At 51.0% G+C, this 18,048-nt stretch overlaps 1 protein-coding gene and 1 long non-coding RNA gene across 2 annotated transcripts in view; one reads left to right on the top strand and one right to left on the bottom strand.

Moving 5' to 3' along the window:
• LOC137570974 (uncharacterized) overlaps positions 1-5,946 on the bottom strand; it is a 58,917-nt gene extending 52,971 nt beyond the window's left edge. The window contains exon 1 of the long non-coding RNA XR_011031263.1: positions 5,812-5,946. This is a non-coding gene — a long non-coding RNA (uncharacterized lncRNA). The remainder of the gene's footprint in view (positions 1-5,811) is intronic.
• A 213-nt stretch (positions 5,947-6,159) lies between these two features.
• Positions 6,160-18,048, top strand: part of PARP1 (poly(ADP-ribose) polymerase 1) — a 98,871-nt gene continuing 86,982 nt past the window's right edge. Inside the window, exon 1 of the mRNA XM_068232818.1 lies at positions 6,160-6,362. Within this exon, the coding sequence (XP_068088919.1) occupies positions 6,243-6,362 (120 nt within the window). The 5' untranslated portion in view covers positions 6,160-6,242. The remainder of the gene's footprint in view (positions 6,363-18,048) is intronic.

Below are 18,048 nucleotides of genomic sequence, written 5' to 3' on the forward strand. Positions count from 1 at the left end.
CCATGGCTTCATGTCCCCAGGGACATGCGGGGATGAAAAATGCAGATCGCGACGGGAAGCCGACGATCAGCGTACCGCCGCCCCCCGAACGAGACGTCACAGGACGACGCGGTTTCCGGCTGCCCAACGCCGCCAAGCATCCATGTGAACCAGCCCTCACAGGGGAACATGCTGACCATGTTAAACAATTAAGTTTGGTGCCTACCATTTCCTCTTCCATTCTCACCCAACGTTTTTGCTCCCTAATTAGTATAGCATGATAGCATCAAGGTTTCTAGGCTGGCAAAACTGCCATACACCCCCTCCTCTTTAGGTGCAGTTTAGATAGTATATTTCAATCTGGGCTTCCGGCCATTCCAGATAAAACGGGAAAAACCTGAATGACTTGTTTGAAGTAGGAGGATTTACCTATTTTTTTTTTTACTTTTTTTTGTTCAGAATGTGGGAAATTTAAAAAAATGAGACGGGGTTCCCCCTCCCAAGCCTCTTTAACCCCTTGTCCCCCATGCAGGCTGGGATAGCTAGGATGCAGGGCCCCGGCCACATGAGGTTTCGCACCTTGAGCTATACTAGCCCGCATGGTCCATGGCATGGGGGGGGGGGGGGGCTCTGGAGGAGAGGGGAGGCAAAGCCTCCCCATCTTCCCTGGAGCCCTTGTCCAATCCATGGACAAGGGGCTCTTCCCAACCCCCGGTGCCCAAAGAGGAGGTGGGGGCGACGACGCCCGGGGAGTAAACAGTGGTATCTGGAAGTTCCCTTTAAGAAGGGGACCCCCAGATACAGCCTTCTCCCGAAGAAAAATAAGTATAGGGGTACAAAGTATCCCTTATCCATTGCCACAAAGGGTTAAATGAAATAAAAACACGATGACAAGAAAAGTCCTTTATTATTCTTAATTAACCATAAATACTAAGCTCCCGACCGCCTAACCCCGATCAGCGGCAGGAGCGTTGCACACACAGGTCCGCCTGACTGCAAAAAGGCAGCATCTCATGAAAGGCTAGATTAGCAGGGAACGAACGCTCGCTCGCAGGGGAGACAGGGGGCTGCCGCGATCAGAGCTGGCAGGCTGAAATAAACAAAAAGCCAATATTTATGTGTACAGCGCTGCGATCTAGCGCAGTGCTGTACAGGGGACAGCCTCGACACTTAACTGTCCCTCCCAACGGCTCACAATCTAATCCCATACATGGGCTTTCTGATCCCCATTGGTCTGTTAACCATTACTGCCGCTGGGACGTGATCTTCACGTCCGCAATGGCAGCTGCTACATCCGCAGTGACGCGATAGTCACGTCCCTGAAGTTTGGAGGGCTGTGAACGCGATCGTGCCATCAGAAGCTCGTGATCGCGATGTTGCTGGCAACAGGGGGGGGATTGGTGGTACATATCCGTTGAGAATGATCACTGTTTTCGTTCAAAAACAGTGGTTATTCTCAATTGGTGCCGCTGGGCTACCTCCCACTCGCTCATTGCTGCCGCTCCCGACGCCGATCGTTAGATTTACGAATGGGAACATTGTTCCCATTCATCTTCACTCTAGGTCACCGTGATGCAGGCATCAATGAAATGCCTGCGTTACTTCCTTAGTTACAATGTAACGCATTGCTTCCTATGTAGCGTACTTATTGTACTCTTATAGGAAGTACTGCGCGAGGACATCTTGTGGCCAAATAGTACAAAAAAAATAACACCTACAGTCATTAGGGAATAAAAATGTTTTAATATGTATGTTAATAGGGTATATTATTATTAAATTATAGGCTAGAAATTAGTGATGGATGTAAAACTGAAAAAATGCACCTTTATTTCCAAATAAAATATTGTCACCATACATTGCACTAGGGATATAATTTTAATGTTGTAATAAACGGGAAAAATGGGTAAATAAAATGTGTGGATTTTACTTACAGTAGCATGTATTGTTTTAAAACTATAATGGCCGAAAACTGAGAAATAATGAATTTTATTTTTTTTTTTAATTATTATTCCCTTTAAAATGCATGTTAAATAAAATAATTCTTAGCATAATGTACCACCCAAAGATAACCTAATTGATGGTAAAAAAAAAAAAACAAGACATAGACCATTTCGTTGTGATAAGTAGTGTTAAAGTTATTGGGGAATGAAAGGAAAGAGTGGTGAAATGTGAAAATTCCTCTTGTCCATAAGGTGAAAAATACCCATGGGCTGAAATGGTTAATAGACCAATGGGGGGCCTTGGAGCCAAATGTAAAGGTGCTTTGACTCTAGCTACACTTAGTACAGCTAGACCTATGTCCTCCATGGCTCCCGCTCTTCTCCACGACCACTGCACCTATTGCCCCCACCCACACTGGCACCCTGGAGCACCCATAGCACCCTGATATCAGGGTGCTCCAGGGTGCCGACATGGGTGGGCGCGATAGGTGCGGTGGGCGGGGAGGAGAGCGACAACCATGCAGGAGGGACAAGCAGAGCTCTAGCTATACTAAGTACAGTTAGAGCTGTGCAGGAAGCGGCGGTGTGTGGTGGCGGGTGCGCGGAGATCTTCAATCAAGATCACAACATTAGACAAGGCAACAACTGGTTAGAGGCTTGGGAGGGGGGACCCCTCGTTTTTGTAATTTCCCACACTGAACAACAAAAAATGTTTTAAAAAACAGGTAAAGTTTCTAGGGATCCTTATACAGCCTTATTGCGGCTGTATAGAGATCCCAGGCCAAAGTGTTCCCACTTCCACAGGATTTCCAGGGGGTCTGTACACACTGCGTATTGACCTCCTCGGAACCCCGTCATGAAATTCATTGCTCTTTCTTTTAATATATGTAAATTTACACTACCGTCAGGTTGCTACTGTACATTATCTGTTACTTACCACATTTAAATGTATACTTTTTTCCTATCATAACTTTAAAATCGATTTTCTCCAAAACGATAAGGTCTTTTTGAAAAAATGTTTTTCCTCTTGTACCCACTTTTCACCTCTACATACCCTGCAAATCTGGTGATTCTAGCTTGTAAAGGGGCTTTGCTATTAACCGCGAAATTCTGCAAATATTAGGCGGAAAAAAAAGCTAAAATAATTAAGCGAATTTTCGCTTGTTGAAGTAAAAATTTTACTTATTTTCGCCAAAATACGGCGAAAAGAATATTAGCATTTTCGCTCATTACTGCTCATGGATGAGCAGCTTCAGCTTACTGTGTAGGCGCGGTCACAGTTGCAAAGAGGCAGTACAGCCACACTCGTACACGGCAGGTCAGCAACAAGAACATATCCGATGTGCTCTTGATGGATATGTTCAGTGAGACCCTGCGCAGGAACTGTGGGCACCTGGATGGATTGGTAAGCCTCTGGAATATCCAGACTTCCCTCTACTAAGGTAAGTACAGCATCTAAATGTTGTGCTTTTTTCAGAAAAGGTTTATTTGAGAGTGCAAAAAGGAATTTTTTTATGATATGACAAAAATAGTCCCTCATACTATACAGTGGCTTCAAAAAGTATTCGGCCCCCTTGAAGTTTTCCACATTTTGTCATATTACTGCCAAAAACATTAATCAATTTTATTGGAATTCCACATGAAAGACCAATACAAAGTGGTGTACGCGTGAGAAGTCGAACGAAAATCATACATGATTCCAAACATTTTTTACAAATAAATAACTGCAAAGTGGGGTGTGCGTAATTCTTCAGCCCCCTTTGGTCTGAGTGCAGTCGGTTGCCTATAGACACTGCCTGATGGGTGCTAATGACTAAAGAGTGCACCTGTGTGTAATCTAATGTCAGTACAAATACAGCTGCTCTGTGACGGCCTCAGAGGTTGTCTAAGAGAATATTTGGAGCAACAACACCATGAAGTCCAAAGAATACACCAGACAGGTCAGGGATAAAGTTATTGAGAAATTTAAAGCAAGCTTAGGCTACAAAAAGATTTCCAAAGCCTTGAACATCCCACGGAGCACTGTTCAAGCGATCATTCAGAAATGGAAGGAGTATGGCAACACTGTAACCCTACCAATACAAGGCCGTCCACCTAAACTCACAGACCGAACAAGGAGAGCGCTGATCAGAAATGCAGTCAAGATGCCCATGGTGACTCTGGACGAGCTGCAGAGATCTACAGCTCAGGTGGGGAAATCTGTCCATAGGACAACTATTAGTCGTGCACTGCACAAAGTTGGCTCTTATGGAAGAGTGACAAGAAGAAAGCCATTGTTAACAGAAAAGCATAAGAAGTCCCGTTTGCAGTTTGCCACAAGCCATGTGGGGGACACAGAAAACATGTGAAAGAAGGTGCTCTGGTCAGATGAGACCAAAATGGAACTTTTTGGCCATAATGCAAAACGCGATGTGTGCCGGAAAAACTAACACTGCACATCAGTGAGAACACACCATCCCCACTGTCAAATATGGTGGTGGCAGCATCATGCTCTGGGGTTGCTTCTCTTCAGCAGGGACAGGGAAGCTGGTCAGAGTTGATGGGAAGATGGATGGAGCCAAATATAGGACAATCTTGGAAGAAAACCTCTTGGAGTCTGCAAAAGACTTGAGACTGGAGCGGAGGTTCACCTTCCAGCAGGACAACGACCCTAAACATAAAGCCAGGGCAACAATGGAATGGATTAAAACAAAACATATCCATGTGTTAGAATGGCCCAGTCAAAGTCCAGATCTAAATCCAATCGAGAATCTGTGGCAAGATCTGAAAACTGCTGTTCACAAACGCTGTCCATCTAATCTGACTGAGCTGGAGCAGTTTTGCAAAGAAGAATGGGCAAGGATTTCAGTCTCTAGATGTGCAAAGCTGGTAGAGACATACCCTAAAAGACTGGCAGCTGTAATTGCAGCAAAAGGTGGTTCTACAAAGTATTGACTCAGGGGGCTGAATAATTACGCACACCCCACTTTGCAGTTATTTATTTGTAAAAAATGTTTGGAATCATGTGGGATCACACCCATAGCATTACATTAGCAAGAGCTTTTCAAATCAAAAAGCGCTCAGATAAGCTCTGCTAGTGGGTTTCAGGCCTCAGAGTAGTATATAATAAAATTGTCAATATTACAATTTGTGGCTCCACTTCCTGTAGTGTGCAGCATCCCTTCCCTTCCTCCTGTAGTGTGCAGCATCCTTTCCCTTCCTCCTGTATAGTGCAGCATCCCTTCCCTTCCTCCTGTATTGTGCATCACCCCTCCCTCCTGTATAGTGCAGCATCCCTTTCCTTCCTCCTGTACAGTGCAGTATCCCTTCCTCCTGTACTGTGCAGCATCTATCCCTTCCTTCTGTACTGTGCAGCATCCCTTACCTTCCTCCTGTATAGTGCAGCTTCCCTTCCTCCTGTATTGTGCAGCATCCCTTCCTCCTGTTCTGTGCAGCATCCCTTCCTCCTGTACTGTGCAGCATCCCCCCCCCCCCCCCCCCCTATAGTGCAGCATCCCTTCCTCTGATATTGTGCAGCATTCCTTCCCCTCCTGTACTGTGCAGCATCCCTTCCTCCTGTATTGTGCAGTATTCCTTCCCCTCCTCCTGTATTGTGCAGCCTCCTTCCCTTCCTCCTGTATAGTGCAGCACCCATTCCCTTCCTCCTGTAGTGTGCATCATCACCCCTTCCTCCTGTATTGTGCAGCATCCCTTCCTCATGTAGTGCGCAGTATCCTTTCCCTTACTCCTGTATTGTGCATCATCGCCCCTTCCCTTTCTCCTGTACTGTGCAGCATCTCTTCCCTTCCTCCTGTATTGTGCAGCATCCCTTCCTCCTGTAGTGTGCATCACCCCTTCCCTTTCTCCTGTACTGTGCAGCATCTCTTCCCTTAATTTTGCAGCAGCCCTTCACCTCCTCCTGTATTGTGCAGCATCCCTTCCTCCTGTATTGTGCAGTATTCCTTCCCTTCCTGTACTGTGCAGCATCTCTTCCCTTCCTCCTGTATTGTGCAGTATTCCTTCCCTTCCTCCTGTATTGTGCAGTATTCCTTCCCTTCGTCCTGTATCGTGCAATACCCACTCTCTTACTGCTCTGTACCAGGCAGCAATGAGGGGAACAGTTATTTTCCTCACAACTTCCAGCTCTGGGCGCGTGACGTCACGAGCACGCTTTCTTCCTATCTAGTCTCTGTCTGTAGGACTGAGTAATCGATTGCCGAGGCGCTCCTCCCTTGTAATTTGTTAGGCGGGCTTTCGGCCAGCGGCTGGTGAGGCCTGTCTTGTTGTGTGGCGGGACTTGTCAGGGCAGCATCCGTGTGATCTCCGCTCCTCTCTTCTGCAGCCATGGCCGAGTCCTCCGAGAAACTGTTCCGGGCTGAGTACGCCAAGAGTAGCCGCGCCTCCTGCAAGAAATGCGGGGAGAGCATTGTGAAGGACACGCTGCGGCTCGCCCTCATGGTGCAGGTATGTAGGGGCAGCCAGTATGGAGCAGGAGAGGGGAGTGCAGCCAGCATGAAGTGTGCTGGGAGGAGGGTGCAGCCAGCATGGAGCAGGAGAGGAGTGTGCAGCCAGCATGGAGCATGAAGTGTGCTGGGAGGAGGGTGCAGCCAGCATGGAGCAGGAGAGGAGTGTGCAGCCAGCATGGAGCATGAAGTGTGCTGGGAGGAGGGGTGCAGCCAGCATAGAGCAGGAGGAGGGGTGCAGCCAGCATAGAGCAGGAGGAGGGGTGCAGCCAGCATGGAGCCGGAGGAGGGGTGCAGCCAGCATGGAGCCGGAGCAGGGGTGCAGCCAGCATGGAGCAGGAGGAGGGGTGCAGCCAGCATGGAGCAGGAGGAGGGGTGCAGCCAGCATGGAGCCGGAGGAGGGGTGCAGCCAGCATGGAGCCGGAGGAGGGGTGCAGCCAGCATGGAGCCGGAGGAGGGGTGCAGCCAGCATAGAGCAGGAGGAGGGGTGCAGCCAGCATGGAGCCCGGAGGAGGGGTGCAGCCAGCATGGAGCCCGGAGGAGGGGTGCAGCCAGCATGGAGCAGGAGGAGGGGTGCAGCCAGCATGGAGCAGGAGGAGGGGTGCAGCCAGCATGGAGCAGGAGGAGGAGTGTGCAGCCAGCATGGAGCATGAAGTGTGCTGGGGGGGGAGTGCAGCCAGCATGGAGCAGGAGGGGGGTGCAGCCAGCATGGAGCAGGAGAGGAGTGTGCTGGGAGGAGGGTGCAGCTAGCATGGAGCAGGAAGTGTGCTGGGAGGAGGGGTGCAGCCAGCATGGAGCAGGAGGAGGTGTGCAGCCAGCATGGAGCAGGAGGAGGGGTGCAGCCAGCATGGAGCAGGAGGAGGGGTGCAGCCAGCATGGAGCAGGAGGAGGGGTGCAGCCAGCATGGAGCAGGAGGTGGGTGCAGCCAGCATGGAGCAGGAGAGGAGTGTGCTGGGAGTAGGGTGCAGCTAGCATGGAGCAGGAAGTGTGCTGGGAGGAGGGGTGCAGCCAGCATGGAGCAGGAGGAGGGGTGCAGCCAGCATGGAGCAGGAGGAGGGGTGCAGCCAGCATGGAGCAGGAGGAGGGGTGCAGCCAGCATGGAGCAGGAGGTGGGTGCAGCCAGCATGGAGCAGGAGAGGAGTGTGCTGGGAGGAGGGTGCAGCTAGCATGGAGCAGGAAGTGTGCTGGGAGGAGAGGTGCAGCCAGCATGGAGCAGGAGGAGGGGTGCAGCCAGCATGGAGCAGGAGGAGGGGTGCAGCCAGCATGGAGCAGGAGGTGGGTGCAGCCAGCATGAAGAGAAGTGTGCAGCCAGCATGGAGCAGGAGGAGGGGTGCAGCCAGCGTGGAGCAGGAGGAGGGTAGTGCAGCCAGCATGGAGCAGGAGGAGGGTAGTGCAGCCAGCATGGAGCCGGAGGAGGGTAGTGCAGCCAGCATGGAGCCGGAGGAGGGTAGTGCAGCCAGCATGGAGCCGGAGGAGGGTAGTGCAGCCAGCATGGAGCCGGAGGAGGGGTGCAGCCAGCATAGAGCAGGAGGAGGGGTGCAGCCAGCATAGAGCAGGAGGAGGGGTGCAGCCAGCATGGAGCCGGAGGAGGGGTGCAGCCAGCATGGAGCCGGAGGAGGGGTGCAGCCAGCATGGAGCCGGAGGAGGAGTGCAGCCAGCATGGAGCTGGAGGAGGGGTGCTGCCAGCATGGAGCCAGAGGAGGGGTGCTGCCAGCATGGAGCAGGAGGAGGGGTTCAGCCAGCATGGAGCAGGAGAGGAGTGTGCAGCCAGCATGGAGCATGAAGTGTGCTGGGGGGGAGTGCAGCCAGCATGGAGCAGGAGGGGGGTGCAGCCAGCATGGAGCAGGAGAGGAGTGTGCTGGGAGGAGGGTGCAGCTAGCATGGAGCAGGAAGTGTGCTGGGAGGAGGGGTGCAGCCAGCATGGAGCCGGAGGAGGGGTGCAGCCAGCATGGAGCCGGAGGAGGGGTGCAGCCAGCATGGAGCCGGAGGAGGGGTGCAGCCAGCATGGAGCCGGAGGAGGGGTGCAGCCAGCATGGAGCAGGAGGAGGGGTTCAGCCAGCATGTAGCATGAAGTGTGCTGGGGGAGTGCAGCCAGCATGGAGCAGGAGGGGGGTGCAGCCAGCATGGAGCAGGAGAGGAGTGTGCTGGGAGGAGGGTGCAGCTAGCATGGAGCAGGAAGTGTGCTGGGAGGAGGGGTGCAGCCAGCATGGAGCAGGAGGAGGGGTGCAGCCAGCATTGAGCAGGAGGAGGGGTGCAGCCAGCATGGAGGAGGGGTGCAGCCAGCATGGAGCAGGAGGAGGGGTGCAGCCAGCATGGAGCAGGAGGAGGGTAGTGCAGCCAGCATGGAGCAGGAGGAGGGTAGTGCAGCCAGCATGGAGCCGGAGGAGGGTAGTGCAGCCAGCATGGAGCCGGAGGAGGGTTGCAGCCAGCATGGAGCCGGAGGAGGGGTGCAGCCAGCATGGAGCCGGAGGAGGGGTGCAGCCAGCATGGAGCAAGAGGAGGGGTTCAGCCAGCATGGAGCAGGAGAGGAGTGTGCAGCCAGCATGGAGCATGAAGTGTGCTGGGGGAGTGCAGCCAGCATGGAGCAGGAGGGGGCTGCAGCCAGCATGGAGCAGGAGAGGAGTGTGCTGGGAGGAGGGTGCAGCTAGCATGGAGCAGGAAGTGTGCTGGGAGGAGGGGTGCAGCCAGCATGGAGCAGGAGGAGGGGTGCAGCCAGCATGGAGCAGGAGGAGGGGTGCAGCCAGCATGGAGCAGGAGAGGAGTGTGCAGCCAGCATGGAGCAGGAGGAGGGGTGCAGCCAGCATGGAGCAGGAGGAGGGTAGTGCAGCCAGCATGGAGCAGGAGGAGGGTAGTGCAGCCAGCATGGAGCAGGAGGAGGGTAGTGGGGGTGCAGCCAGCATGGAGGAGGGGTGCAGCCAGCATGGAGCAGGAGGAGGGGTGCATCCAGCATGGAGCAGGAGGAGGGGTGCATCCAGCATGGAGCAGGAGGAGGGGTGCATCCAGCATGGAGCAGGAGGAGGGGTGCAGCCAGCATGGAGCAGGAGGTGGGTGCAGCCAGCATGGAGCAGGAGAGGAGTGTGCAGCCAGCATGAAGTGTGCTGGGAGGGGAGTGCAGCCAGCGTGGAGGGGGGGGGGGGGTGCTGTCAGCATGGAGCAGGAGGAGGGGTGCAGCCAGCATGGAGCAGGAGGAGGGGTGCAGCCAGCATGGAGCAGGAGGAGGGGTGCAGCCAGCATGGAGCAGGAGGAGGGGTGCAGCCAGCATGGAGCAGGAGAGGAGTGTGCAGCCAGCATGGAGCATGAAGTGTGCTGGGAGGGGAGTGCAGCCAGCGTGGAGCAGGAGGGGGGGGGGTGCTGTCAGCATGGAGCAGGAGAGGGGTGCAGCCAGCATGGAGCAGGAAAGGGGGGGGGGGGTGCAGCCAGCATGTAGTAGGAAGGGGGCAAGTAAGAGTTTGTGGGCACTGTAGTGCAAGTGGGGGTTTCGCATGCACTGTGACACAAGTGTGGGTTTTCAAGCACTCAGAGGTGTGGGTTTGTGGCCACACCATGGCACAGGTGGGTTTTTGCAGTTGGGTGTGTGTGGTTGTTGTTTTCTTATGGTGTAGGTAGGAAAGGTTTTGCCATGATAGTGCAGTTGGGATGTGGAGTGGGGTTTGATCCCACCAGGATGGAATGTGCAGTCGTCATGGCGCAGGTAGGGGGGTGGCAGCAACCACAATTCTATGTGGAGGCATCATAGTGCTGGTGGAGAGCTGCAAATAGATGGGGCAGTATTATTTTATAATGTACTAACTATACACAACATCAGTGCAGTTTGAACAATAAAGTGTTGTGCATTCAGCATGTCTATAATTTTTATTGAAAAACAATACATTGGCAGCGTGGCTCCTAGTCCATTTTTTTGGACACCATGACATGAATCCTAATCCAGAAAGTTCATCAATGTTTTAAGGCATTATTGGTTTGGATACTACTACCAATACCTTACAATACATACTACTACCAATACATTTTTCCAATTCTGTACAACCACGAATTCCAGCGATCAGCTAAGTGCTGAAACAGTCGTCGAAAGAACCCACGTGTGAACCAAACCTTATACCCGGGAAAACAAGATGCTATTTTCCCCTCAAATTAATGGGTCAATTGATACTGTAATTTCCAGCATGTCCAATCAGCTCCCGATCGAGAAAGGGATCAATTTTGTGCAGTACTGATCTGAAAATCAATCCCTTCCTTAATTGGGAACTGGTGGGACATGCCAAAAATTATCGATCTGATGGAAAAATTGTATCATGTTTCAGCCTTTATACAACTTGTATATTTATATACAATCTTCTAGTAATCTTTAGCGGTTTGTATGCCAGATCACAGTGCACAGACCGGACCTGCATGTTTTTCGGGTAGTGAATTTGTAAAAATAGCAGACAGCATATCCGTATGTGCATTCAGCATTATGTACATAGTGCGGGTGTGTTTTGGTGAGGCAGTGTAACCCCCTGGGGGTTTAGTGCTTAGTTGAAGTTCATAGTTAAGCTCCATACCTGCTCAACAGCGGTCTTTTATGCTTTCATAACTTTTCTTGTGAAACAAGTTGAAACACCTAAAAAAATAATCTTTTGCTATTGTTCAGAGCTGATAAGAAGTCAATCCATTTGTTGGGGTCGTGTGCCAGCTGGAAAGACACACAATTCACACAGAGACCAGCTTGAAAATTATTATAGGTAAGGGCCTGTTTCCACTAGCCACCGTGTGCGGCTGCGAGACGCGCAGCACTAGCCACCATGCACGGCTATGGGATTTGCTACCTCCCGCACGAAAACTGATGGCAAAGTTGGCCGAATCGCTAGGGCAAGCGATTTGGCCGGCGGCGCCATTATTTCCTATGGCAGCGTTTCCCTGCGCGATTTGCCTGCGGGGAAACTCTGCGGATTCGGCCCGGTTTCCGTACTGGTGGAAACGGGCCCTCAATGTCCCAAAAGTAGTACATACTCTCGACCACGTCAGTTCCAAACAACCGTCTCAGCTGTGGATTCCCTAGCGTGTGTACCAGCAATTGTCATGAGAACTCATGGAGAAGCATGAGATCAGTTTGGTCAGGTGATAGATATGTAAGTTTTTGATTTGCTGGTCATGATCATGTACTAAAAGTAGGATGTGAGCACAGCAAATAAGAGCTTTGCAAATCTATCAGCTGATCTAACAAATTGCATGCTTCTTCAGACATGACCGTCACTCAGAGCCGGCCTTAGAGTACACGGGGCCTGGGGCGAGTGTCATATGCGGGGCCTAGAGGCATAAGTGAAGGCCATGCATAAGTGAAGGCAATGTACCGTACCACCACAGTCATGGGCTTGTCCACCTCTAAAGCAGGATGCCTTATTATTGTTTAAAAACTTGTTAAAGGCCCCTAAGCCAACCAATATAGGAACAATTACAATACATAATGTAATCAAACTGTACCTATCCCTAGCTCCCCAGCCAGCCTCTACTTATCCCTAGCTCCCCATGAAACCTAGCACCAATCCCCAGCCAGTCTAGAAGCTCCAGCCTGAGCCCCCTCTAGCTCCAGTCCATGCTTGACTGACCTAAATGCCCCTGGGGCCCTCAGGCTGAGGCTCTTGCACGTTACCTTAATCTGACATTTGGCAAGCTTCATGTCAGTGCAGAAATTCATTACAAAAATGCAAACGGCATAGGACAGTAAAGCATGCTGAAGACGAAAACCTAAGCAATAAAAGGGGGGGCGGTACAAAATATAAGGTGTGTAAAACAAAATAGGAAGATCTGAGTATTTGTAAATGACACACTGCTCGGAACACAAACAGCTAGACTTCTGTAGACAGCTGTGATAGGGTAGAGAAGAGGGCGGGAAGAAAGGCCAGGAGCCCAATCTGGTGTAGTATTGCGGATCTAGAGTGATAATAGATTAAATCTTATACATTTATACTCACAAAAGTGGGTTGCAAGACAGGCAACCACTTGAAGCGCATGCGGGAAAGTACCGTTCCCGCTCGGCCTTGTCCTTGGATGGTTGCTGCTCCTTCAAAAGTGGTGACCCCGAACCGGGGTAAGACGTCGGGTAGGGTAGGAGGCGCCCGAGATAGCCACTCTATTACCCGGAGGGTATATCACTCGACCTGAGGAAGCGGTTTCTCCGCGAAACGCGTTGTCAATTTTAAAGTGCCCATTAAAGTTATCAAATCGTTAAACCAGTAAGTGGATGGACTGCTCTTATTAAGGTAGGACCATCCCTTGTCTTACTACCACATTGGCTAACAATTAAAGTTATAATTATCCGCATAAAGATACAATTGTCTGCATGACATTACATCTGTCCGCTACGGGCGCCTCCTACCCTACCCTATCAGACTTCTGTAGACCTTTCCTTCACCATCACCAAAATGAGCATGGTATGGCGGGCATGACATGCGGGGCCCTCTTCATGTGCGGGGCCTGGGGCGATCGCCCCACTTGCCACCCCCAAAGGCCGCCTCTGCCGTCACTAATATGTACAGTGCTTTATGCTAGGTACGCACGCACACGATGAGATTTTCTGGCAGATTTCCTGTCAGATCGATTATTTTCAACATTCCAGATCGATATCTGACCATTTTCTGTTCACCACTATGGGAAAATGATCAGAAATCTGACATGTTGAAAATACTCAATCTAGCAGTAAATCTGCCACAAAATATCAGTGTGTACCTAACATAAAGGCTCGTATGCACGCTTGACTAAAGTTTGCAAAGGCTGACTATAATGACCACTTTGGCTGATAATCAGGCGTGTATACGGAGGAACGCAATGCGCAAGCGATGCCTGCTGCACAGCAGGGCTGTGGAGTCGTTCCAAAAATCCTCAGACGACTCAGTTTAGGATTCCACCGACTCCTCTAATTTGTATATTACAATTTTGTTGATTAACCTCCCTGGCGGTAAGCCCGTGCTGAGCACGGGCTATGCCGCCGGGAGGCACCGCTCAGGCCCCGCTGGGCCGATTTGCATAATTTTTTTTTTTTTTGCTGCACGCAGCTAGCACTTTGCTAGCTGCGTGCAGTGCCCGAACGCCGCCCCTACCCACCAATCCGCCGCTATACGCGTCGCCACAGCCGCCCTCCCCCCAGACCCCGTGCGCTGCCTGGCCAATCAGTGCCAGGCAGCGCTGTGGGGTGGATCGGAGTCCCCTTTGACGTCACGACGTCGATGACGTCATCCCGCCCCGTCGCCATGGGGAAGCCCTCCAGGAGAGCCCGTTCTTTGAACGGGATCTCTTGATCTCCGATCGCCGGCGGCGATCGGAGGGGTTGGGGGGGATGCCGCTGAGCAGCGGCTATCATGTAGCGAGACCTCGTCTCGCTACATGAAGAAAAAAAAAAATTAAAAAAAAAAAATTAAAAAAAAAAAACGTATTTGCTGCCCCCTGGCGGATTTTGACAAACCGCCAGGAGGGTTAAAAGTATGTAACGTGAAATTCGTCTCTTAACTGCCAACGCTTAGGAATTTTAAAAGACAACTGAAGTGAGAAGAATATGTAGACTACTATATTTATTCCCTTTAGACTAAAACTAGTCCTTAGTAAGAGTACTTGTAAAAGGTACAAACCGGAACAAAGAACATCTATCAGGCCCTAGGCAATGTAACTGTGGGTGCATGTAAGAATGATGTGCAGGTACTCTGCAGGGGAATAAGGAGATTCTTCTTCTGCTCTATTACACCTTCTTCATGCACAATCTGAACATGGATCAGGCCCTAGGCAATGTAACTGTGGGTACATGTAAGAGTGATGTGCAGGTACTCTGCAGGAGAATGAGGAGATTCTTCCTCTATTACACATTCTTTATCTACAATCTGAACCAGGTTTATGGGTGATAGACAACTCCTCTGTGTTCAATGTGCACAACATTCTCAGTGAGAAGATCTGTGGGGAGTGCATATGTAGAGTATAGTACTACTGTGTAACAAAGTAAACCTGAGACAGATGAAATTAAAGTTTTGTACATACCTGGTACTTCCTCCAGCCCCCTTCAGGCTAATCAGTCCCTCGCTGTCGTCCTCCGCCACCTGGATCTTCTGCTATGAGTCCAGGTACTTGAGCCAATCTGGTGTAGTGCACATGCACACACTCCGCCGCCGGGAGCGTACTACACCTGCGCAGCACTATTGTGCAGGTGCAGAACGCTCCTGGCTGTGGAAGCTGCACGTAGCCAGATTGCTCTGACTGGCTGAATTACCTGCTGCACAGGGCTGTGGAGTCTGTACAATAATCATCCGATTCCTCCGTTTATGAAACCGACTCCAGGTACCCAAAATTGCTCAGACTCCACAGCCCTGTTCATGACATCAGACATGCGCCAATCTGTCTTTCCTCCGCATAGCGACAATGTGCGTCATCCGCTACACAGCTGACTAGCGTATGGGCAGCCCGGCCCAGCAATGTCTCCCAAGGGGATCTGAATCCGATCGTGGATGGGCGACATCCTTCAAAGGTGTGTATGCACCTTTAGCCAAGAGAGAGAGTAGTGAGATCCCATTAAAGTGGACCGGAACTCTTGAACAGGACAGAAGGAAAACAGAGAGAAATGCACCTTGTGTGTATTCAGAGAGTTTAGGCTAGTCTAATTCCCCCTCATTTGTGTCTAATCTCGAGTTGTAATTTGATCCCTACCCTGTGTCACATGACTGCCTATGGCAGGGGTCTCAAACTCGCGGGCCATTTGCGGCCCTCGATACAATATTTTGTGGCCCTCGCCGGCAAAATCTTCCTTATAGTTTGCTTCAGTGCTCCCAAGTAATCTGCCGCATCCCCGATGCTAAACGAGGGCTTCAGAGCCCCCAAATCACCCGGGGGCAATCCGCCGGCATTTCCTGGAAGGGGCAGAGCTTTCAGCTTCAGCTCTGCCCCTCCTGACGTCAATCGCCGCACGGATCGCTGCCTCTCCCCGCCCCTCTCTGTGAAGGAAGAGTTAGAGGGGCGGGCAGAGGCGGCGATGCGCTGCGATTGTGAAATTCCTTATGCGGTCCAGCCTCCTCCTGTGGCCCCCAGGTAAATTGAGTTTGAGACCCCTGGCCTATGGCATCTGAAAACACATGCTGTAAACAATATGTCGGCTTCCATGAATCAAAGTAGACACTGCAGATTGATTTGTATCGGCTGTAACAAAGAAATGTTTTTTGTTGAAAGGACCACTATCGCAAAAATTGAAAAAGTTATATACCTGTAAACATATACAAATCAGAAGTAGGTTTCTTTCCGAGTAAAATGAGCCATACATTACTTTTCTCCTATGTTGCTATCACTTACAGTAGATAGAAGAAATCTGACAGAGCCGACAGGTTTTGGACTAATCCATCTCTACACGGGGGATTCTCAGCAAGGCTTTTTTTTTTTTTTAAGACACTCCTGAAAAGGATTTATACAAAGATGCCGAGCAGCCTCCCTGCTCACCATACACTTTTTGGCAGTTGCACAGAACTGTCATTCACGAAGTGCTTTTGAAATTAAACAAAACCCTGAGAATCCCCCATGAGGAGATGGGCTAGTCCAAAACCTGTCGGTTCTGTCAGATATCTACTACTTACTGTAAGTGCCAGCAACATGGGAGAAAAGTAATTCATGGCTCATTTTACTCTGGAAGGAACATATTTCTTATTTGTATTTGTTTACTTGTAATTTAAATTTTACATTTTTCGCGATAGTGGTCCTTTAAAGAGACACTGAAGTGAGAATAAATCTCGCTTCAGTGCTTATATTCAGCAGGGGCACGTGTGCCCCTGCTAAAACGCCGCTATCCCGCGGCTGAATGGGGGTCCCTTCACCCCCAAACCCACCCCTGCAAAATCAACAACCAATTTGGTTGTATATTTTGCTGCTCTTCAGGCAGGGCTAACGGCTGCAGCCCTGCCTCTCAGCGCCGTCAATCAGCGGCGCATCGTCACCTCTCCCCCGCCCCTCTCAGTGAAGGAAGACTGAGAGGGGCGGGGGAGAGGCGGAGATACGCGCTGACAAACGCGCGTGGGGCAGGGCTGCGGCGGTTAGCCCTGCCTCTATGCGGAAGAGGGGATGCGCTGCACAGAGGGGGATTTGGGGGTGAAGGGACCCCCGTTTAGCGGCGGGATAGCAGCGGTTTAGCAGTGGCACGCATGCCACTGCTATCTATGAGGTCTGAAGCAAGATTCATTCTCGCTTCACTCTCTTTAAAGGTTATTATGCTTTTGTGTATCTTTTAGAGCAGAGAGGAGGTCTGAGTTCAGGGACACTTTTAACACCCCTTATATGCAGTAGGAGCTGCATCCACCAAGCAGCAGACAGGAAGTGCTGAGTCTCTTAGAGGAGTCATTTTAGGACTTATTTTTTTGTTATACTGCCAAAGCATTCTTTTAGTGTAGCAATAGCCGGGCCTATTTTCAGTTTAATACTCCTTCCACTCCATGCTATTGATCTTCGCAATATTTCAAAGCAGAATGTAAGCAAGGGAAGAACAGCACAGAGTAGTTGCAGTAACTGATGTGTGTGTTTTAGGGGCATTGTTTGTGTTATTCTGCCCATCCAGGTGTCCTAGTTTAACCACTTCAGGACCACAGTGCCAAACCCCCCTAAAGACCACGCTATTTCTTTTAAAATAGGCCACTGCAGCTTTAAGGCTTCGCTGCAGGGCCACACAGCACACATGTGATTTCCCCCCCCCCCCCCCTCTTTTTCTCTCCACCAACAGAGCTCTCTGTAGATCGCTAACACCCCCCCCCCCCCCCCCCCATGGTTTTTTTTTAATATAAATATTTATTAGTTTATTTTTTAAATAAAAATGTGTAGTTTTTTTTTTTTTCCCCGGCGATAGCTGCTCGGAGACTGAAAGCAGGGCGGAGCTCCGCCCCTCAAGCAGGAGATGCGTGCACATCCTGTGCGCGATCTCCTGCAGTAGCCGACCCCAGGACTTGACGCCAATTGGCGTTAGGCGGACCTGGGGCTGCCGCGGCGGCCACACCCATTGGCGTGGGGCGGTCGTTAGGTAGTTAACCCTCCTGGCGGTATGAAAAATTCCGCCAGGAGGCAGCGCAGCAGTTTTGTTTTTTTTTCTTATATCATGTAGCGAGCCCAGGGCTGGATGACGTCAGCGACGTCGTGACGTCATTGGGAGTCCCGATCCACCCCTCGGCGCTGCCTGGCACTGATTGGCCAGGCAGCGCACGGGCTTTGGGGGGGGGTGCGGCCCGACGGATAGCATGGATCGGGCGCGGGGCGGCGGCGATCGGTGTGCTGGCGCAGCTAGCAAAGTGCTAGCTGCGTCCAGCAAAAAAAAAAATTAAGAAAATCCGCTGAGGAGGGCCTGAGAAAACCTCCTGCGCGGCTTACCCCGAACTATGTTCGGGGTTACCACCAGGAAGGTTAAAGAAGAGTTTTAAACCAGGGGTGTCAAATTCAATTACAAAGTGGGCCAAAATTGTACACTGGGAACTAGTCGCGGGCCAAACCTCACGTCTACGGAGCCAGCTTCCTCCCTTATAAAGTTTCCTGGTGTCTATAGTGGTCCTCCCTCCCAAATACATTTCCCTGGTGTCTAATGGTCCCCTCACACCCTCTGTACAGTTCCCTGGTGTTTAGTGGTCCTCCCTCCCTGATACAGTTCTCAGGTGTATAGTGCTGTCCCCCTAGCTCCCCCATATGACTTCCCTGAGGTTCTAGGGCTTCAC

The sequence above is a fragment of the Hyperolius riggenbachi genome, chromosome 4 (assembly GCF_040937935.1).
Source record: "Hyperolius riggenbachi isolate aHypRig1 chromosome 4, aHypRig1.pri, whole genome shotgun sequence".
NCBI lineage: Eukaryota > Metazoa > Chordata > Amphibia > Anura > Hyperoliidae > Hyperolius > Hyperolius riggenbachi.